Genomic DNA, 24,687 nt, shown 5'->3' with positions numbered 1-24,687 from the left:
CAAAAATGTTCACTCAGCTGGTCACCATGCGTTTAATTTTAGAAGCAAAGAAACATGTATTTACTGATATACTACGTGAAAACTATGAAATAAAAACATTTTTAATGCTGCTAATCTGATGTTTTCTCACATTTTAACATACCTGCATGGAGATAATATGCAAAAAAAAAAAAATTGTTTAAAAAAACAAAACAAAACAAAACTGTTTATTTTAGTCTAGTAACAATTAGCAACATTTTCCAGTCAAACATGTTACTGCACATCAGGTTTATCTACAGCAAAGTTACAATAATGGTATGAGTTGCAGCGTATGGGATGATGCACAAAAGAACAAATCCATAAATATTCAAGAAAACACCTTTGATCAGCTGTCCACTGTAGTGACCACTATGCATGAAAGGGTTAAACTTCAAACCAGGACAATAAACAAATAGGCCTATACCAAATTATAAAAATGTGTAATAATAACAATAATAATAACAATAATAATAATAATAATAATAATAATGCATTCCATCTGTAAAGTTTGTCACTGTCATTGGTGAACAAATCCAAACCCATTATGGACCCTATGAACGCCTGAACTACGCTGTACATGTGTCAGTAGTAGACATGTCAAAAGAAGGAATAAGAAGTGGATACAAAGGAGGAAGAGCAGAGCAGAGCAGTAGGCATATGGATGGCCTCTCAGCCCAGCACCAGATGTTTGTCCAGAGCAGACTGAGCCTCAGCCAACTGTTAGCCTTGTAGAGCAGAGCTGAGGGCCAACTGAGGCCATCCTCCTCCCATATGCTGTGGAGCGGAGGACGTTCGCCTTCAGGCTGGCTAAGCTGAGATGGATGTCTGTTTCTACTCTAATAAGCAGTCCACTTAGACTGCTTCTTCGTGGCAGACTCTTGTAAAATGGGCTTTGTCATCTGCTTTGCTGAAGAAAAGGCTCCGGGTCTCCCTGTAGTCTGTGTTAAAATGATCGCTCAGTGAGATAATGTGAGGACGGACGTAATGAACATATAGTGCCTTCAGGGAACAGAAACTACTGCTGTCTGATAGAGAAGGGACAGTTCTGTACTTTACTTACCATAAAAGGGAGACCCTAAATGCCTTTACTGCTGATTGTTTATTATAATAAAGCCGAAAACTAATCTGAAGGTTAAAAAAACAGTAGAGTTGAAAAAAATAAAGGAAGGTCCACACAATCTGTGAGCTCCCGAAGAATTTATTAAATGTAATAAATTCAAATCATTTTTTTGGGATCCTGCACACCTCTCATTTTCTGGATGTGTGTGTCGATCACCTTTCTTCACTAAAAAAGTTGACTTCCATTCTTGTGACTCTGGGAACTCGGAACACTCAGAGCTTTTTCAGCTTCTTCAGCTTTTTAGAGTGTTGTTCACTTTGTTTACTTTATTGTGTATTCATTTTGTGTTGCCTTGAAGGATGTATATATGTATTTATTTATTTATTTACTTTTCTGCTATGCCAGTATAGGTGTGTATGTATGTATTTATTTATTAACTTTTCTGGTATGTCACTATAGGTGTGTATCTGTGTATGTGTGTGTATGTGAAGCTGATAAGTGAGGTTAACTGATCCAAGGGACTTGATTTTTCATATATTATCTTGATAGGAAGCTAAAGGATAGACTGTTGTGTGGAGAAGGGGTGGGATTAAATAAATTACACTTCCTCCCACTCCTTTTTGAATATGCAAATGAAGTCATACTTTGTTTTCATATATATGTATAGGTTTTTTTTTAAATTATTTTATTTGTTTTCTTATAATCTGTTTCACTTTTAATGACTAAATAGGATTGTTTTGTTTTGTTGCATAGTGTATTTGAAATAAATTAAACTAAACTAAATTGAACTAAACTAAACTAATATGGCTTGTGATGGAAAAACAGGTTTTCGATGCATCCATGGAACTCTATAAGAAGGTTTGTCCATGGATCCATCTTTAAAAAAAAGTTGAGAAAGTGAAATCTCACGAATGATTGGAGGATTTCTTAACCTCCTGAGACCTAGCAATGCATTTTTGTCCTCTGTAGTGGACAAGAATTTCAGAGGTTTATTTAAGAAAAACATTGTCCGATACAAAGGACATTCTATAAAAAAGTACCTGAAAAATTAGGCAAAAACAATTATTTAATGAGGAAAACACACAAAAAACTAAAAAAAAAAGAACAGAAATGTTTTACTTTCTTGGATCTCAGGAGGTTAAAGTTTGGCACAAATGTCACTTAAACTCCAGAATGATTTAATTTTGTTAGTCAAAGGTCATAGTCTCTCTGTCATCGCAAACACTTTGTGTGTACATGAAGTACATTTATATACAATACAACACTTTATTTTGTATTTACTGTTATCAAACAAATGTACATAAAATATGGAAGTCACAGAATCTCCCTAAAAGTGAAGCTGAAAAAGTACAGAGTAATACATTCTCCAATAAAGTGATTTTTTTGTATTTCTTTCTATCTTCTTATCTTATCTTCTTTTATATTTCCATTCTTTTAGTGCTCATTTGCTTCCAATAGGTCATCTTTCTGATTCAGTGAAGTTCTTTTGCCCTCAGCATTGTCTTCTCTGCAAGGCTTCACCAATTAGACTCTTAAAGCAGACTGTACAGAGCCCACAAGGCAAAATTCAGGGCAAAATCAACACCGCCATTAGTTTCTGCTGCCTGGCATATATTCAATATTTATTCCCAAGAGACAGTTGAACATGTCCGTTTTTGGAAATACAGGACATATTGATTTTCATATCCAATTAGTCATCATTTCCAACAAAGAATGTATTGTTTTTTTAATCATCTAGCAGCTCCGACATAAATATCCAGTGTTTCTAGAGTACATGGTGTTGCACTTTTCCCCTTTTCTCCTTTCTACTTGAGACTAAAATCCAAAAATACTAAATAACAAGTACGTATCAGCTGATCTTGAGGAACAATAGTTGCTTTTCCATTGGACATCTGCGCAAAACTTAACTGATATTTACTAAATGTTGAAAAAACAGAAGTGCGTAATGTCATTTTTTCCATTAAATCACAAACGCGATGATTTGTTTATTTATCATCACGAGATGACACGAGAAGTCATTCCACAAACATGGTAAATATGGTGTTGTTTTACAGATATATTCATTATTATTATTATTATTATTATTATTATTATTATTATTATTATTATGTATTACCCCTCTATCTCATACTAAAAGGCAAAATGAGTGAGTTTCATGGTGCGTCCACATATACCGCAACATGTTTTTCCTTCTTCTTTACTTGTAACGTCCGTCAACATCCATTTTTTTTTACTCCACCTGACTCTAGTTGCATAAAAAGGTCTTTCCATTGTAGTTTTGCATGATATACCATTTGAGTTATGCCTGAAAAACCACCTCTTGCCAGCGCAAAAACTTTTAATCGAAAAATTAAACTTTTGGCGAAATTTAAAACTTGTATTTGTGGTGTTTAGTATGTGACACTAACCTTTTGAAGAGTAAGATAGCAATCACAATGAGAATGATGAGAATGACAGCGAGCACCGGTCCCATCACCCACAACATCTCGGGCTCCTCGGGGGGTATGGGGACCCCACTGTTCACCATGATGGGTTCAGAGAATGGGCTGGCTGCAAACGTCCTCTGCTGCGAGTAACCAGAAGAAGAAGATAGTCAATTCACAATCACTGAGGTATTCACACGACACACAGAGAAGAGCAAATCAGGACATGCATTGGAGCTATTTTGTTATTTTCCACACTGAGCAATCAGCAACACCAGATAAAATGTCATAAGACGGCACTTCCCTTTGCCCTGAAATGTAGCATCAAAAGACAGCCTGAATGCACTATAATTAAAATCATCTTCCCCATTCTCCCGGATTTCCCAGGATTGTACAAAGGTTATAGACCCTGCTGGGCTTTTTACTATTTTTTTTTTTTCCACCAGGGAGACTCCCACTGGTCCCCCAGCCCTCACAGTATCTGAAAAATCAAAGCATCAGTGGGTCTTTTATCAACAGAAAGTGGGCCACATAAAGTTTGGACCTCATCCTTTCAGTGCATCCTAGATTCACCAGTAACACCTATGTAATTTGACAAATGACAGCAGATGGAGACACCTGTTTTATGTTCAGTTAATTTGATATATTTTACTGAAACAAGTCACCTGACATAATAACGTTTGAATTTGCTCTGAACTACATAATCACTTAATGAAATACAGGAACATACCTGACTTTCACTGAAAAATTACAAATTTAGAGAATAATATTATAATAAATGGTGTTAAATCACTAGGGAAAGACTAAAAAAAAATCATTTGGAAGTTGTGACAAAAATATTTGTGGACCTTGGAGGATTAAGGTACTTGCAAATAACACAATATCCAAGTGTTTTATGTCATACTGTTCAGGAAAATCTCAGATTTATGTATATTTTTTGTCTTACAGTAGTATAGAAAGAAAGAATTCAGCCCAAATGCTCAAAGTTTGAAGTCAGATTTGTGAAAACTTTCAGATCTGTTGCAAAAACACATCTTCACTCATGTGGATGAACTGTTTTTATGCTTGAAATAGGTTGACGAAAGTGTTAGTTTCACAAAAGTAGTGGAATACATGAATAGAATAATTGGTAAATGTAGAAAACGTCTGGAATGAAATTTTGTAAAATGTTTTGAACGTAAATGTCTGTTCTATTTACATCAAATGTACCAAATGTGAGATAAATGAAGCTGAATAATGACTTCGTTATATTTGTGCAAATGACAAAGGAGCATTATATTATATTACATATATTTGAATTTCCCTCGGGATAAATAAAGTATCTATCTATCTATCTATCTATCTATCTATCTATCTATCTATCTATCTATCTATCTATCTATCTATCTATCTATCTATCTATCTATCTATCTATCTATCTATCTATCTATCTATCTATCTATCTATCTAAGCACACCATATTTACATACTGTATATTCATTTTTTCTTTTTTTCTTCATGCTGTACAATAAAACAGTTGCTGCATGAGTGGCAAGGGTAAAGGAAGGAGGAAAAGGGTTTACGAGTTCTATGTACTAGATGTTGACTCAACTCCCTAGACTCAGAGTTCGCACATACCACAAATCATTTCTGAGAAGAATTCTGTTGAAGATAAATCAATAAATGGTCTGAGATAAGGCCTGACACACAGTCAAGGTCAGTTTTTACAGTGTTTGTTGATAACAGCTGGTGCGACCGCAGAGCGAGGCGACATATTCTCCACATGGCTTCATGTTTATGTAACGTACACCTGTAACCATGGTGACCGTACCATAAAACATCAGCCAGCTTTAGCCTTGGAACAGTCAGAAGACATGAAGGTTAAAATAAAAATAGTATTTTGTTATTAGAACCAATAAAGCTAACAAAATAAATGTATATTGGACTATTTAAGCCCTGTTCATTTTCAGTCTTATCAGGGTGAAATGATGATCCTATAGCCAACAGGGTTATTGTCATCACTGTACTGGTGTCACTATGCTGCTGAAACTGAATGGTTTCTGGTCTCAATGTTTCAGACTATCGCTATATTATCATACATATTACCACAGCAGTCTTTTTCCCAGACTATATAAAAAGGTAGATCTCACATACACATCGCATATTCGTTATTTTGAAGCCTCAGCTGCATTTTACTGTGGTGATTTGTTTCAAGCCAGAAGTGACAGAATTACGATGAAAAAAAGAGTTATGGAAAAGTGCGGAGTGAAATAGTCTATATCATGACTGATGTGTTAGGTATTAAATTCATTTATTAGCCAAATATTGTATTCTAAGGTAAGGTCATTCTTTGATAACAGTAGTCGCTTTTCCGTTGACCCTCAATTGCGCAAACAGAACTTGCACATAAAAATTTGCCTTATAGAAAAACAACAATTTCGCCTAAACTCTCATTTTTCAATTAAAAGTTTTTGTGCTGGCAGGCAAATGGTATATCACGCAAAACTGCAAAGGAAACACCTTTTTCTGCAACTACAGTCATGTGAATAAAAAAAATGGATTTTGATGGATGTTACAACAAGTGAAGGAGAAGAGTTTTAAAAGAAACATGGCGCAGTATCTATAGCCACACCAGGAAACCGAATAATTTTTTAAATCTAGTACGGGATAGACGGGTAATATATAATAATAATGAATGTATCTGTGAATCGTGATGTGCTTTTATTGTTAATGTTTTTAGCTTTTATGTTTTATTGTTTTATTGGGATTGATTTTATATCTGTACAGCACTTTGATTGAAAGCGCTTTACAAATAAATAAATTATTAATTAATTATTAATCAACATGATATTTACATTCGTCGCCATGTTTATGGCATGACCTCTCGTGTCATCTTGCGAGAAGAAATAAACAAATCATTGCATTTTTGATTTAATGGAAAAATCGACATTACGCACTTCTGTTTTTTCAACACTTAGTAAATATCAGTAAAGTTTTGTGCATATGTCCAATGGAAAAGCGACTAATGATCCTTTATTATTATTAGCATGCTATTTGGGCTAATGAGCAAGCTAGCTCACATACACATCTAATGTAGTACAGGATGAATGTTAGCATTAGCTACTAGGCTTGTAATGGTCAATTTCATTGAATGTTTCTCTGACAGAATCCTTTATGATTTTACATACAGGGTGGGGAACCAAAATTTACAATATTTTGAGGCAGGGATTGAAAGACAGTGTATGACCAATTAGTTTATTGAAAGTCATGAGAATTTATTTGCCACAAGAAAATTTACATAGTAGAAAATGTTTTTATTCTATGTGTCCTCCTTCTTTCTCAATAACTGCCTTCACACACTTCCTGAAACTTGTGCAAGTGTTCCTCAAATATTCGGATGACAACTTCTCCCATTCTTCTTTAATAGTCACTTTAAGAAAGTCGACATTGCTGTGTGATGTTCTATTGGTAGCATGTTCTAAAACGCCCCAAATAACATAATCCAGAGGGTTTAGATCTGGGCTAGAAGGCGGCCATAAACATGATTCCCAAAAATTGCTAAAGTTGGATTTGTTGCTGTTGTCAACAAGTGTTTTGGTGTTCTTGTGTAAGATTTTAACTTCAAATCATATTTTACTGCATTTCTAACAGTCTTGTTGTCTACCTCAAGTTGCCATTTTTCTCATGGATTTGGTTGGATCCTTTAGGATTTTGGAATTGAGAGCTTTAATAAAAGCTTTGGTACGTTTTTTGTTGCTTCCTCCACTTCCAGACTTTCTCATAATAGTTTTGCTCATAGTCATTCTCTTCTTTCCATTATAAACAGTCTTTATGGACACTCCAACTATTTTTGAAATCTCCTTTGGTGTGACGAGTGCATTCAGCAAATCACACACTCTTTGACGTTTGCTTTCCTGATTACTCATATGGGCAAAAGTTTCTGAAAAGGTATGGATAATAGTGTTAGGTATGATTATGACATCAATATATGTTTGGTTTCAAAACAATTGACGTAGTGCCTGCTGAGAAAAAACAACTAAATGTTCATTGTAAATTTTGCTTCCCCACCCTGTATATATTTTATTAACCATAACTGCATCTGAACTATGATTGCAAGTCAAAATATGAACCCATTCCTGTTATTTACCACATAGATCATGAAAAACAAAGACCTTTCACTGGATACAATATTAGTAACAGACTATGACAAACTACACTTGTGGTCACAGTTGGGTCATATAGTGACATAGTGTTGATGTTTTATTACATGACAGATCAAATTAAAACACCTAAACTTTAAGTTTGATTTCAAGGGGATTTTTACTGAGCAGTTATTCATTTACAGTCAACCATTACAAATAAGAAAAATAAGACCATTAGGACTTCTGTAAAATTGCTGTGTATTGAATGTATTTTTAAGAGAGAAGTTTTTGTAAGTGGGAGTTAATTGGGTTTTTTGGAGCCAGTGTCTAGTGCCTGTCAGGTATTATTATCAGACTCGAATAGTTTTGCACTGAATGTCCAATTTTCTTTTTGTAAGCTGTAGTAACACTTGATGTTAAGGGTACTGTACTCCTTATAATTGAATTTACAGGAAAAATATGTAAAATGTCTCGGTTGCTGCTTAAACTTCCCCCCTCATCTTCACTACTAACTAATGCTGTGGTGAGCAACAGTTACGCTGTGAGGGGCTCCTAAACACTGCCACAACTTCTAAAAACTGAATAGGAAAGTAGTTTTAGTGGAAATCAGTAAGCATAGATGGACTGAGAAGTGTCTGTGTGTGTGCTTTGCCCAGAATTTTGTCTCACAGACAGAACTGCACCCCACTATAAACAATAAATTAAGAACATAATACACCAAAGTACTTCATCTTTTCATATTTGCCACTGTTTTGTTCCTGTTTTGTTACTGTATTGCACTACCACTGCTACTGTAAATAGATTTGATTTATATATTTTATATTATATTATATTATAGTTTATCTTTTATGCCGCTTCCTTATTCTTATTTTACTTTTACCTCTTTTTTTCAGTTGCATGGCACTTTGCAGCAGGATGAAAGAGAAATGGTATTGCAATTCTCTGTATGTTCTCTGTATCTGGTGAATTGAGACTGAAAAATCTTTGAATCTGAATGTTGAATCTTTATATTGTACGACCTGAATGTACATTGCACAATGCTGTTATTGTATGAAAATACAGAATCACCGTGTTAAGGTCCACACCTGGAAACATTCTGAATACGCTGTAGAAACTACAGCCAGAAGGCACGGTCACTTCTACAGATCATTAAAGTATTGTTTTTTTTTTTTTGTTTTGTTTTTTTTGTATTTTTTACAAATTTATTTTTAATAATCATTCAAAAATATACTGGGATACTCTTCTTCAAGCCTTTATCACACAGGTTTAATTCTAAGGAAAATGTAAAAAATTCGTTGCCAGTTATTAAGTCCATGCAGTCAGTTTGCTGGTTAATTAGACAGACAGACAGACAGACAGACAGACAGACATACATACACAGACAGACAGACAGACAGACAGACAGACAGACATACATACATACATACATACACAGACATACATACATACACAGACAGACAGACAGAGAGACATACATACAGACATACATACATACACAGACAGACAGACAGACAGAGAGACATACATACATACATACATACATACATACACAGACAGACAGACAGAGAGACATACATACATACATACATACACAGACAGACAGACAGACAGACAGACAGACAGACAGACAGACAGACAGACATACATACACAGACAGACAGACAGACAGAAAGAGAGACATACATACATACATACATACATACATACATACATACATACATACATACACAGACAGACAGACAGACAGACATACACAGACAGACAGAGAGACATACATAGATGCATACAGACATACATACATACATACATACATAGACATACATAGACAGACAGACAGACAGACAGACAGACAGACAGACAGACAGACAGACAGACAGATAGATAGATAGATAGATAGATAGATAGATAGATAGATAGATAGATAGATAGATAGATAGATAGATAGATAGATAGATAGATAGATAGATAGATAGATGGATAGATAGACAGACTATATTTATCCCAAACTGGGAAATTACAGTGTAGTAGGAGCATGACATGACATTCATACAATAACAATAGATAATAATCGCCGTCGGTTAAAATGGCGTGGTGGAAATCGCCGTGGGAGAGGAGGAGGACAGTGAATCAAAGGTGAAACAGACATACAGACGGACGGACACAGAGCTGTGGGAGTGTACAGCTCAATGTGAAGAGTCCCTGCTGAGGCCAGGGAGGACAGAAGAAACAGCGAGGAGGACACACATCAGCGATATCTTTTGTGGACAAATCCAATAATGCTGACAGCTTCACAACGCCTCCTGGGTACAAGCAGAGACCTGGGGCCAAGGATGTGCTCCTGCTATCATCTCAACACGGCACCTTCCTCTGTACAAACCACCACTATTCGACCTGTGGCATTTGCTTTTTACCCTCAGTGCTTTACACCTGATTTTTGTAGTTTTGTACATTTATCCAGTATTCCCAGTCTGATTACAAAGACATAAAAGCAAGGAAATGTTGCTAAAAACTGTAATAAAATGAGACTCAAATTAAACTTGACAGTTCATTCTTCACCCTAGAAACCATAGATAACAAAAAGTATCATCTCACAGTTGACTCATTCTTGTTCCAGGGCTTTCAATCTTATCTAAAGCTCTTCATCAACATAGAATTCATTATACTCAGCTTTAAAGGAAATGTAATAAGTGCTCAGAGTGATGGAAACTTCATTTTCTGATGATATATTGTGCTAGAACAGACCTGACAGACCTGCTACAATACACCAGAATTATAACATAATAAAACACCCTTTTAAATGTGTGATATTTTGCTTTTTTAAAATGGAATTTATGCATTTTAAAACATTTCCCTGTGGTCTACATAAACTGTAAATGCTATGCTTGGGTCTGAATTCTTCATTAATTCAACTCCACAGGTCCATCTTCAACCCTATTTCTGAGTAATGATACCAGAAAGGTCGTTCTGAGCGCTGGCCCTTTAAATGCAAATGAGCCACTTCACACCCTATCCCAATACAACCAACAATTGAACATTTTAAGTAATTGGCTCAAAGTTTGGACATATTTTCAGTATGGACTACAACCACTGCTGCTGATAAACAATTATGTTGTACTCTGAGAAATGTTCGTCTGAAGTCTTGACCTTGTATGTGCAAATGCCGTGACGTAACTAGTTTTATACGCAACAAATTAAACAGGAATTGAAACAGGTTGTAGAAATCCACTCAATTTTTGCCAAAATGAATATAAAGATAGCTTTGCAGCACCCGGAGGATTCCTATTCAAACTTTTTAAACTATTAGGGTCCAAATACACAAATAAATGTAAAATGTAAATATAAGTGGATTTAGCAAAATATGACCCCTTTAACCAGTGCACTTTTGATGAAACACAATGTATAAATGACCTGAGTTCCATTAAGAGCTTATTGTAAGTTTGACAGATCTCAGTTTTGATGTTTTATTGTGCACTGCGTTGATACTTAGCTATGACTGTTGTTTTGTTGCGCCCTCTCAGCATAACTTAATTTTTTTTCTGACTGTGGTACCAGACCTCACAGATACACTTAGTTTGTCCTAATAACTTTATATTATTCTCTTTGCTTTGTATTTTAGCATCATTTATCAAAACTACCCAGTTCCACAGTTTAAATATAGTTTTATATAATCCATGGGTTCTAATTTACACACACCATCAGTAAAGGAAGGGAAACCTTTCTGTTGTTTTTAAGGAGTTTTGCTTTTGTGTTTCTGCTGATTACAGGAAAGATACTCTATCCAACTGCCTCTCACAGCCTTGGTTTTCACCAATTTTTTATAGTTCTTTTAGTTTTATTATTGTTTCCAAGAGGCACGTGCATATTCAACAAACAAGGTAATTTAACCCTTTATCGGACAAGTGACTATTTTTGGTAATTTTCACACACATTACAAAACAGTGACAGCAACAGTTCCAGTGAGGACAGTGAGTCAGCAGTCTCAGGTCCAATGTGGTCTACAGGGTCTGTAAGGTCCACCTCTGCATGAACAGTGAGTGTACCTGCTTTGTTCGGTACCATGTAGTAATGGTACTAATGTAAGGAATGATGTTCAAAGGGATAATGTGGATGTGGACAGGTGTCTGGATCTGTCTGGAAAAGTGATAATCTAATGTTGCAAAAAATCTATTCATTCATTCATTCATTTATTTATTTATTTATTTATTTATTTATTTATTTGCCACTTACCAACCAAATATGGTAACTTCACTAACCTTGATTTTCTACATGATTTTTTTTTTTTTTTAATTTTACAAAAGTAATAAAGTCTTGTTATGTCCTGCAATAACACACTAAGGTTGACATTTTGAATTTCAGAGTATTTCTATGAGTGTCTTATAAAGGGTTAACAGTATGAAGATTTACTTTGATCAAACAAATACATAAATGTACACATATTGTTACTAAATCCGTAAGTGTCATGGAGCTAAAGTATATCATGTTCCATGTTAACTTTCTATTGCAGAGCATACTATCTCATTGTGTACATACATACAGTTTGATGGTTCAGCATTGACACAGGTCAGTGTATTAATCATGACTTCAATTCCATATTTCAATGCAACTTCATCTGCAACAAGACAACGACCTGAAATATACATTTAAGTTCTGTAATTTAGGAAGAAAACAGCAAACTGGAGTGTTATCTATTACGGAATAACCTGCCCAGTGACTGGATCTAAATCCTGTTCAATGGCTCTGGGAGGAAGAGGATCAGAAGGTCAGAATGAAACATCCAACTAGCTAAGTTTCACAAGAGGTGCTGCAAAGGATTCCAGGTGAATGCTTAGAGAAAATCCTTGTCCAGATGCCAAGATTATGTCAAACTCAAGTAAAAAAAAAAAAAAAAAAAAAAAAAAAAATAGAAAAAGGAAACATGGTTTAACTGTTTTTGTACTAATATCATGAAAACTTTAATACCACGATCCAGTCTGTTGCATTTAGCCTGTAGGAATATGCATGTGTCAAATGATAAGACTACATTATTGTGAACTTTTGACAGACACTGCCTTAGGACTGAAAACTGAATACAATTATTAACCCTTTCATGCACAAATTATGAGAACCTTAATCAAAAAATTTTCCCGAGTGTTTTTATTCCTCTTTAGGCATGAAAAAAAACAATGTGATAGAAAATTTTCTTCTGAAAAATAAATAAATAAATAATTAAAAAAAAAAAAAAAAATTTAAAATACATTTAAAAAAGTATAAATGACAAAAAAAAAAATTCTTATGAACCTATTTTTCTTGAAGTTGCAAAAATATCCACTCAGCTGGACACACGTTTAATTTTTGACACACAGAAACATGTATTTACTGATAAATTGTGTGAAAACTGTGGGGAAGGCTTGTGATTCTGGGGGTTTATCCTATGGAGAGATCTACATAATGTTACCAATTCATGTCAGAAAAGACATGTAGTGTCTTAAAACTTTAATAAAGATATGTGTAAAACAAAAACAAAAAAACAACGAAAAGAACAACAAAATCCATGAATATACAAGAGAACAGCTGTAGAATCGCTGTCCACTGTAGTGACCACTATGCATGAAAGGGTTAAAGAAACAAACTATTTAATTATATACAGAACCTGAACCTTATTGTATATTCCATAGTTTTTGTGTAGGTTCTTGGTTGTAAATAGACAAATGCAGTTGCTATTTGACTGCACCTCCACAAAAATAGAGCAGGTACAACCAGGGTGCGATTTGTCAAAAAAACAGAGGTGGTGGTGGGAGGGGGGGCAGTTATATACGCAGAGGTGCGGTCCATAACTAACGTAACTAACACTGGCGTGAAACAAAAGTGAAACTTTACATACTTTCAACGTCCAACTCCCGGGTTCTATTCCTCTATTATACAGCGGATCTTACACAAAATTTTCACAACTTCTAACCTGTATCCACTGGACACACAAATGCTGGGCCCCATGAATTTGTCACATTTACTCTCCCTTTATGGCACCCCAGTGCATGGGGCTGTTTGCAAATTCTGAGACTGCCAACAGTTCAGTTCAGGTGAACGTTAGTGCCAGTAATGTAGGATATAGGTGTAAGAAAACTGTCACAACCTGCCTGTTATTTACATTGGTTGGCTGCCCCCCCCCCCCCCCCCCCCCCGAGGATGAAATTCATTGAGCAGAAGTAGGAATGTAAAAACCAGAGGAGGGGTTGATCTCCCCCATCCTCCCCAACAAATTGCATCCTTGGTACAACTTCTTTGATCACTATGGACCAGATTTACAGCTATCACACTGAGATTATGTCTGAAGTTGGATCATTTAAAGATCAAACATATGATTTTACTGTTAACTTTCAAAGAAAAAGTACTTTTGTTGATGTCCTTGGAAAGTCAAATTATTTGCACTGTACGAAGGCAAGCTGTTGAATATTGACAACATAATAAACATTAAATTGGCGTTACATGGACCAATTTGCAAGGCGTAATTCACTTTAAGTAACTGTGCCGGTTGTCACTTTGTGTTCTTGGAGACAAGTGCACCAAGTTGGATTGTTAGTGAATGAGGCTATAAATATTCCTGTAAGCCTGATGGGGCTCTGGCTGCAGCTCCAGCTTGGGCTGAGGCTCCTCTGGGTGAAAGCTGTAAACATAATTGAAGTATGCTGCTTGTTAAAACAATGTCACCCCACGATCGGCTTTGCTTCCTTATTGATTCATTAATTTTAGCACATTTTTTTCACACACATTTTCAGCCTTTCCATTCATTGTCGGGGGCTGTGATGTCAGGCCTGACAGCTACGAATGAATTATACATGAACTTTGTTGCTGCAAGAGATTTGTTGAACATTTGTCATGTTGTGAAAGCCTGAAATGAAACAAATACTTTTTGACATGCCATGGTCTTCCAAACACATCAAACTCTACACATATATGCTGCATTTGGAAGGCTGTATAAGGCTGCTTTTCTCCTCTGTACCTTCCAGATAAACCCACCTGCATAATGCCTCTGACATACTGAATCACATTTGATCTGATCACAAGCATTTTCTGCCTGAAAGTACACATTTTTCCTGTCAGTCCATACATATAATTTTCTGTACAAAGCATTTACAGTAACAGAAAACAGCAGTTCAAAATCCCCAGAGTTTATCATGACCTGACAAAAAGCAAATAATCAAGAAAATGGAATCTACATGGCATCTGTTGCTATGGCAAGGAAATAAAGACAGGAATTTCACAGCCATGATCAATAATGTAAGAATACGACAGAGAAACAGTGTTCTCTACCTGAAAATAGACCAAATCAGTGAAATAAGTCTGTATAAACTTTGTGTAGGTGTGCTGTCTGTCCAGCAGAAACAAAACAACAGAGGAAGGCGTAGTGATGATGAGCTGCTACCCGTCTGCCAAAAGCCCCCACAGTAAATGTGAACTAGATCTCATTAAAAGGGACGATCAAATTAACTACCAAAAGTTTTATAACGCATCAGTGGGATGTATTTAACTGAATGTTTTGGTGCACGCTAAAATCAAAAGTGCAATTGTTGAAGTGTAAGACTGTGGATGAACACAATGAACACATTGCAAACTGAAGAAGGTACATGTGTCTATTTTAACACTGCTTCATCGATGTGTAGAGGACAGAAGTGAGGCGCTAATAGGGGCTAAAACAGTAGCATTCATTGTAGTAGTAGCTGAAGAGCCAGTCACAGTCATGCAGAACACATTTAATAACATCCTAAAGCAGTGTTTATCAACTTTGGGGATCAGGACCTCACATGGGGTCACCTAGAATTCAAATGGGGTTGCCTGAAATTTCTAGTAATTGATAAAAAAAAAAGCAAAAAAACCAAACCAAAACAAAACAAAACAAAACTTACTAATAAAAAATACATGGTGAGTTGAGAAAGATAATCACAATCCATAAAAGACATGACAAACTGTGAAGCTGAAACTGAAGCACTGTGGTACTGTTTATCTTTCAAATGTTCATTGTGGTCGGTTTCAGATGCTGCAGCTCTTTCATAATTCATAGTGTAGCCGCATGACGGTGGAGTGAGTGAACAGACTCAAAAAACAGAATTGTAAATTACACCACCTCCCTCTCTCTGGGTCAAACCACATTCCTTAACCACCATTCTGATTGGGTGATACCCAGGGCAGTGCCTGGACATCCTTTGCAAGTGACATTTATGATGACGAATAATCTTAAAGAATGGAGACTATTCTAATTTAAAGCACCCAGGACAATAAAACTTAGGCTCACTTTCTTCTGTTCATCATCAAGAGCCATCCTCACCTGTCGTGATAACTGAGAGCACCCCAGATATCATGTTTACACTTGGCGACCCCTTTTGCCCCTCAACATCTGTGTCCCATCATTCCTGTTTACCCCGAGGTGGAGGCATCCTAGGGACAAAAGACTGATTTGCAAAATCTGTATCTTTTGCCGTAATTACTAGTTTCACAGCAATGTGTCAATGTTGGTTTTACTCCACAGGGTACCTCTTTCATGTATATCTATGCCCAAGCCATTTGCCTGACCTGTGGGTTCATATACATGTGTCCTATTTGTGTTCATGTTGAAAGTAAGAATATTACTGTTTATAGCATGTCCACATAATGGTATTTAGTTTATTAAGGCTGAGTGAGGTTAAAGGTGATGTATAAAGTTTAAGGATCTTATTTAAGGATCTTATTTAAAGTTGGGAGAAGTCTTCTTACAAGTCTGCATGAGGTCCTCTCTCCCTCTCCTAAGGGGGGGAGAGAGAGGTGATACTCTGAAATATGTAAATGACCAGCACAAGGAGGCGGTTTCCCGCTCGAAACGGACAAAGGAAGGCACGGCCCAAAGAGATCAATAACTCATCAATATGTACGAGAAGGATGGAATGGGTTGGCCCCTGGCCAAACTATAAAGGAAGAAGATCCAACTTCTTTCGGAGCTTTTTCTTCCTTTTCTTGTGTACTTTTGACACTTTGTGAGTTTTTGTCTTTTTCCTGCCTTTTTGTGCTCTTCCTGTTTTTGCTCCTTGCTCATGCTTCTTGCTGTACTCTTCGGAGTCTACGCTCTTTAACTTCGTGAGTCTCCGCTCACTTCGTTGGTCCTCCTCATGCCTTCTCTGCTCGGGCCGTGCCAACATCAGCTGCTGCTTCGAACTGTCAGAGACGTCATCACCACGTCCTCCATCCGCCGTCCAGACTGCGTCCAGCCGCTCCAGCTGTTCCTGTCCACGTCGCTGCGGGGCCACTCCAGCCGTGTCGGATCCTCCCACAAAGCCAAGACCCGCATCATTCAGAGACCGACAACCTGTAAGAAAACTTACTCCCGGCTTGTCTGAGTTGGCATTGTTCCAATTTAAGTAGGTTTACCTCACCTTAACCTCACTAACGTGATAATATCTTGAATATAACCCTATACCAATTTAGTCCACTTTTCCCCGTCCTTAATCTCCTGCTCCCTTTTTATCATATTTATCTCTTGTATTTGTGTTATTTGTATGTCTTAGTTAGTCAATAAATTCTTTATGTGTGTATAAATCCTCTGCCTCAGTTTTGCTTGTGTACTGTTGTTCACACCTGGGTTCACTGTCCCGTCAAAAAGTTCCACCACTTTTGCAAAGTTTCCAAATTATTGTTTGGGTTAATTTACGTTTAAGGTTCAATAGTCAGATGCAGGCATCTTCAACTACAAATCTGTAATTGAATTAATCTAGAGACCAACGCTCTATGTTTAAGAATAATTTGGCTTACTATTGCTACAATAGTTTGAGTTATTGTTTGTTCAGTATTCATTGTCAGCCTTGTAAATCCAAGCTGGACTGACTGTACATATCCTGACCAAGGAAAATCAAATTCTCACTTTGTGCAGTAATCTACACCTGGCTTTTCTGCCTCCGTCCATAATGATACACATTATATAGACAAAATGTTGTGTAAAATTAATGTTTATTTGCAACATAGTATAGCAAACTATTACATGATCAAAAACATTAATTTTAGCAAAAAAAAAAAAAAAAAAGTCTCTGTTTTGAATGTCTGGGGTTGCCAGAAATTTGTGATGTTAAAATGGGGTTATGAGTCAAAAAAGGTTGGGAACCACTGCCCTAAACTGAAAGCCCCTCCTGCTAACCCCATCAACACCAAACATGGGTGTATTATTTCTCTAAATCAGGGGTGGGCAACCTGTGGCTCTGGGGCCACATTTGGCTCTTGGGCCCTTCTCAACTGGCTCCATGTGGCTTTGTGAAAAACATATAGAAATGAATAATGCTGATTTTTACACATTTTGCTATTCCTGTCACAACCATAAAGTCATTCTGATGTAATGCTGATGTAAACATGTATATAACACTCCAAAAAAAAAAAAGAAAAAAAAAACTGTTAAAAAAACCAAAAAAGTAGAAGTAAAAGTAGACTACTTTTTATTTTATGACACAGAAGGGATTCATCTGTATTCTTCACTGCAAAGAAAGCCTTCACATGCCAGTCCACAGAAATAACAAGTGTCACCATTTTGTCTAGTGTAGTTCTGTAATTTCTTTGTATTTTTGTAAATGCACCAAAACTTTGATTTATTCTCAACATATTCTATACAAACTAATCCTAAACAGCTTCTTAAACAGTCCCCACTTTGAGGTAAAACATATAAGGATATATTTGGCTCCAGACAGCTTTGTTTTTCTATTTTTGACCTAAAATGGTTCTTTAGAATGCAAAGGTTGCCGACTCATGCTCTAAATCACAGGTGTCAAACATGTGGCCCGGAGGCCAAATCCGGCCCGCCAATGGGTCCAGTCCAGTCCCTGGGATGAATTTGTGAAATGCAAAAATTACACCAAATATATTAATCATTTTAGTTCAGGTTCCCAATTTAATCACCAGTGGGTCGGATCGGTAAAATACTATCAGAATAACCTATAAAGACTCACAACTCCAAATTTTTCTCTTTGTAAATGTAAAAATTTTCATGTCTTTTTACTGTATTTACATTAAAACAAACTATCATTTCACAAAAACGCAAATAACCTGAACAAATATGAACATTTTGAAATGTCTGAAGCGCAAGTTTTCTAATATTTTGCCTGTTATTAAATGTTTTGTGTATTTGTTGATCCACTGTGATCTGTAAGTTGTAATTCACATGTGTAAATGATAAACTGAGACATAATATTGTTAAAATTGTGCTTATTTTTTCTTAAGAAATTTCAGTTTGTTCATGATATTCACATTATTTTAAAGGATAGTTGATAGATGTAAATATTTTGATCGCATAATTTTACATTTTTTGCTCTAAAACATAGAGGTGTCATGTCTGCTCCCAGACTGTGTCTGTCTTTTCTGTTTTGTCTGTCATTTCCTGTTTTATTTTGTTAAGTTTCCCTCTTGTGTCATGTCTGGTGTTTTTACTTCCCCTCCTTGATTGTCTCACCTGCTCCTGATTACCTGACTCCTCCCTGATTATCTCCACCTGTGTCCAATTGTCTTCCCGCCCTCTTGTGTATTTAAACCCTGTGTTTTCCCCTGTTTCTTTGCCAGTTTGTGTTCTACCTTTGTGTGCTCACTTACCAGCGTTTTTGGATACCTGTCAGTCTGTCTGCCCGTTTTGACCCGTTTTGCCTTCCGACCACCGATCCTGCCTGTTCCTTGTCTGCCTGCTCGTCTGGTTCTGACCTGGTTCGTACATCGACTTCTGATTCTGCCTATTCCCTGACTACCTCAGCCTCCAACGTGTTACCTTGTGTTTCCACCCTCGCCTGGACCTTGACCGTGAGTAGCCTTTCCCTCATGTCCCGTTGCCTCTTGAACTGCCCTCCTGTGTATGACCTGGCTTGTTTTTTGACTATCCTCTGTTTTGCCCTAGTCGGGGTGTTGACGGGAATCCTCCGGCTCGGCCGTGCTGACCATCCATATTCTCCGCTCACAGCCCGGACGAAGAGTCCAGAATCACACGCCTTCATAGATGTGTTAACTATTTTGTGCTGTGTTTTTACTACCGTGATTGTGTTTAATAAACACTCTCAATCAATCTGTGTTCTGGTCTTGCATTTGGGTTCAGCCTTTGTACTAGTCCCATTACAAGAGGAAAGTTTGGAGTTGACATTATTTATATATTACTATGTTATTATTTCACTGGTCCGGCCCACTGCAGATCAAATTTGGCTTAATGTGGCCCCTGAACTAACATGTGTTTGACACCCCTGCTCTAAATACATCACGACAACAACCCAAACTGCTGGGCTATTACTTCAACTTATTCATGTTGCATTGTGGGCTTTCGTAAAATTCACTTTTATTGTCCATGTAGAGAATTTGAACCTCTGCGTGTAACTAATTCTAGTACGTAAACAAGGAGCCTGGACCAACTTCAGATTTGCACCAGGGCAGTGACAGGAGAATTAAAATACAGGCTTATAACAACAGGACCTGGAGGAAATCTGCACAGCGGGGGGAGAACGTGCAAACTCCACTCAGAAAGACTTCACGTCCAACAGGGAATCAGACTTCCTGCTGTGAGGTGCCAGTTGCCCCTTTTCCACTGCAGCTATTAGCTTAACTTGCCTTGACTTGCCGTGGCTTAATTTTTGTGTTTCCACTTTATTAGAATAAGGACCAGGGACAGATCAGATACCATTCCTATTCTGACCAATGTCAAAGTTTCAAGAGAGGCTGAAATGATACTAAACGTGGATTTGCCCATCCTGAATTGTCGCTGCATTAGTTTCAATGTGTGTCATCATGTAACAGTCAGTATGTTTACATGCACAGCTTAGTCGTGCTATGACTGCTGCAGCGGACTGTGGTGGACTGTGTCTGTCCAGGTCTATATGCATGGAAGTGTAATTGATTTATTGTTGAAATCATGTCACCTCTGCTATGATAGGTTGTCCAGTGAGGAACACCGGTTCCAGGAAAAGGCTAGGGTGCCAGTTACCGGGTCTTCTGAAAGTTTCGCGTCCATACACGTATCATTTCATGAAACAGCTGCGTCCAGGTGGAAACAGAACAACTGGGTTAAAATGGTGTAATTCGTATGCTGCACATATATGTGGCACTGTACACAAACACAGACAGAGCCACAGGATACACTAAAATCACAGAAGAATGTAGTGAGCATGCTCATAAGGTCCTTCTTCTTCAGAGCGTTGAGTACAAACATAAACACAAAAAGAAGAAGAAGATGGCAGGTTTTGTTGTACTAGTGCTAATAAACATAGCAGTGCCTGCAGCACAAACACAATTCTGTAATCTGCCATTGTTGTTGTTGTTATCATTTCCAAAAAGTGGTGTTTTTGCCTATCCATATGGCAACACGAAAGTGGCATAATGAGATTTTTCCACTCTGGGACCCATTCTCCAAAAATACCATTTCAGGGCACTGACAATGCCAGTGTCATGTGCACGAAAGGCTGAAACAATATTAAACTTCTGCAGATTGACATTATTTCGTAGTTGTGTATACAGGGCGTATACACTATACATCACCACAGTCCTGTGACAAGAGAGGCTCATGAGTTCATCTAACAGGACTCCTATTTTTTGGGGCACTTCACCTGGGGCCGGGGTAATGTTCTAGGTGTTAGGGTTAGGGGTTAGGGTATAACCAGATTATGACACCGCACTGACACAAGAACTCGCATCAAACATAACACATCAGTGATGCAGGACGTAACCCCACCCCCAAGCGAAACGCCCCAAAAAATAGGAGTCCCTTCCTGTAACAGTATCCATGATTGGCTCTGTGGCAACAAAATGTCATTACTGCTTATTGTCACAGTACAAATGCTCACATTTAACTGGCTCTGTGGCAATAGACAAACCAATATTTTGTGCCACAGTACTGTAGCAGTAGCCATTGCCCAAAAAAAAAAAAAAATAGTGCACAGTGTAGTTTTTGTCCGCTCTATTTTTTTGTGCAGATGAGATGCGTGATGCTCGAGGCCAGGATTTAAAACAGAGCTCTAGTACACATGTCGAACACCTGGTCCAACTGATCTGTTTATATGCAGGAGCAGATCCACTTTCAGTCGCATTATCTGGGTGTTAGTTTGACTATTAGAACTTTAATTTCATTTCATTTTACATGTACTTTTAAAGTCCAGTTTTAGTTGGATGAACACAATAATCCATTTCTGTAAGTGTCATGTAAACATACTGAACACTGAATACTGAACTGAGCTAAGGAAATCTGTTTTTGAATGTTTTGAAGCAGAAATATTGCAAATGACACTTTGAAATTATAGAATTTATAGATGTTTACAGATGGACAGAAAACAGAAAACACTGAAACCTGTTCTGCTGTCAACCCGATGACATAGACTTTTGACATGACTTTTGCGGTTTTAACAGAACACACACTGTAAGTTCACAGAATGTTGGTTAATGTATAATGCATAGCATGTAGACGCTGGGACACAGAGAATGTACAGTGGGTTGTTTTCCTTTGTGAAGGCAGACAGGTAGATGTGGGATGTGGGAGGAAATCTCCAGTGGAAAAAGAGTTCTGATTCTCACTTCCAGTATGATGTGTAGAAATGTTTTAGGGGTAAGACGAGAAAAATAAGGAGACTAGAATAGAAGATTAAAGCAGAGCAGGCAATTTGAGCCAGTAGGAATGTAGTGATGAGAAAAAAATCAATACTTTGTCCTCAGAAATCCATACAGATTATTCAGTTCATCACCCCGCTGCTCTAACAGCCACCATCATCAATATCATATCATCTGCCTCCAATCACTTTTTTTCTTCTGGCATCATGATTTGGATTTCAGCTCAGCTCATTTCAAAGACCCTCAGAAAGTTGTGATAAAACAAATTTCAACTTATAGAAGGAGAAGCCCTGATTGGCAAAAATATCAAAGTAAAGGCTTTATTTCCGCTTCTTTTATTCTGCTAATCTGGGTTATGTGTAATTTTTTTTTAAACTTCTGTTTTCATTAGACAGTGGCCAAGAAAATAAAGGCTTATTTTAATCTCTTAAAAGTAAATAAGCTTTAAGATGCTGGATGTTACATTTTTCCAAACTGAGCCCAATAGCGCGGCTGTTTTCAGACTGTACATTCCCAGTTTGTGATGCAGACTTTCTGTTATAGATTTACATTTGCCAAGTCTAAAACAACAGACCGATATACACTGATACTTCATTCCTGCCATGTTGACGTATTTCCATACAATCTGAGCATTTTTTTTCTTCTTATACCAAACTGAAATCATGCATATCATGAATAATATGGTTTGTGAAACACATACATGTATGTTTTGAAAATTGGATAAAAAATACAGGGCAACAGTCACAGTATGTGCTTGAATGAAGAGAAGCAAGTCACACACTGTGAGTCACACAGTAAACAAACCTATTCTTATTTATTGACTACTGTAATACCATCTCTAAAGTGAAAGTAGATATATACAGCAGATCTCCATATAATGTACAGGATCAATACTGGGTGGAGTCCGGGTACTGATACTAGTGAGTGGAAACACAGTTTGTATATCAGACTCTTTTCTAATACTTCAGCTGGATACTTTGAAAAGTTCAGATGTCAAAAGCCCAGTGTTGTATAACAGTGATAGCCAGTGTGTGCAGGATATGAATAAACACAAGTGTTATATTTCTCAACCAAGAGCAACAACAAGTATTTAATTCACTTCATTTTCAAATAGTTTTACTTTAATCCTTTCATGCATACTGGTCTCTACAGCGGACAGCTATTCAGAAGTGGTTCTCTTGCATATGCATGGGTTTTGTTGTTTTAGTTGCATATCAGCCGACACAGTGGAAGCTTGTGCATCATCCCATACACTGCCACATATTGGTCAGTTGTGGGAAGTGCTTTTTTTTTTTTTAACTCATAACCAAGATGGCTGACAGGAAGTCAGAAATGCTGACCATCCCAGGAATATTTTGTAAAATCTTATCTTATCTTATCTTATCTTATCTTATCTTATCTTATCTTATCTACTAATCATATCAATACAGCTATAGCAGGACACCCCTAAAGGAAGAGAAAAACATGCTAGCATCAAGTATCATCTAAGAATTAACACATTGCTAAAAATTCCACATATTTATATTATATTGGAAGAAATTTGTAATTAATCATGCCCACTAAATTGGACGTCATGCATAACTGCTTATATTTCAACTGCAATTCATAGCAGTACTGTAACTTTGCTGTTCTTGATAAACTTGATCTGCAGTAACATGTTGTAGTGTAAATCAATTGCTAATTGTTATTACAGTTTTTTTTTTTTTTTTTAAACAAAGGGCTTTATTTGGCATATTATCTCCATAAAGTGAGTAGTATTAGATGTTTCATGATTTGTATCAGAAAGCGATTGTTTGGTGTAGGAGTACAAATGTATAGTATTTATTTTGTTTGTCTCATTTGTATCAGACAGCTATTATTTGGTGAAGAAGTACGAATGTATAGTACTTACTTTGTTTGTTTATTTATTTTAATTGCATTGGGCTGTTGTATATGTCCTCTTTGTGTGTGTGTGTGTGGGCGTGAATGGTTTAAGATGAATGTAAAAATTTAAAATTGTAATGTAATGTAGAAGACTAGCAACTGAATCATCAGTTGCTAATGGGGATCTTAATAAATGAAATGAAATGAAATGAGTATATGTTGAAATGTGAGAAAACATTAGATTAGCAGCATTAAAACTGCTTTAATTTCATAGTTTTCACACAGCTGATCATTTTCTGATATTGGTTTGTTAAATACATACTTCTTTGCTTCAAAGTTAAATGCATGGTGTCCAGTTGAATGGAAATTTTCATTAAAAAAAAAAAAAAAAATCAATTGCACCATTTTTTTCATGCCTAAAGAGGAATAAAAATCTTGACTAAGGTTCTCATAATTCATGCATAAAAAGGTTAATATCAGCAGACATTGTGAGCTCCTTTTCATAAATGTGTGAGCAGTAGATTGATTATCAAAGTTAAATATCCTGTGACAGAATATTATGTTTAACATGATTTAATAACCGACTAGACTTTCTTTAACTCGAACAAACTAAACAAACATTTAGTTGTTAGATGACACAGACTGTTCCTACTGT

General features: G+C 36.7%; 1 protein-coding gene across 8 annotated transcripts in view; it reads right to left on the bottom strand.

Moving 5' to 3' along the window:
- Positions 1-24,687, bottom strand: part of ptprfa (protein tyrosine phosphatase receptor type Fa) — a 563,163-nt gene that overhangs the window by 85,147 nt on the left and 453,329 nt on the right. For 6 of the 8 annotated variants that reach the window (XM_030132451.1, XM_030132452.1, XM_030132453.1 and 3 more), the window contains one exon: positions 3,487-3,644. In XM_030132451.1, coding sequence (XP_029988311.1) covers positions 3,487-3,644 — 158 coding nt within the window. The remainder of the gene's footprint in view (positions 1-3,486; positions 3,645-24,687) is intronic. The other 2 variants (XM_030132454.1, XM_030132456.1) reach the window with 1 other exon arrangement.

This window comes from Sphaeramia orbicularis, chromosome 4 (assembly GCF_902148855.1).
Source record: "Sphaeramia orbicularis chromosome 4, fSphaOr1.1, whole genome shotgun sequence".
NCBI lineage: Eukaryota > Metazoa > Chordata > Actinopteri > Kurtiformes > Apogonidae > Sphaeramia > Sphaeramia orbicularis.
The sequence above is the reverse complement of the archived record's forward strand: the minus strand, read 5'-3'. Positions and strand labels throughout refer to the sequence as shown.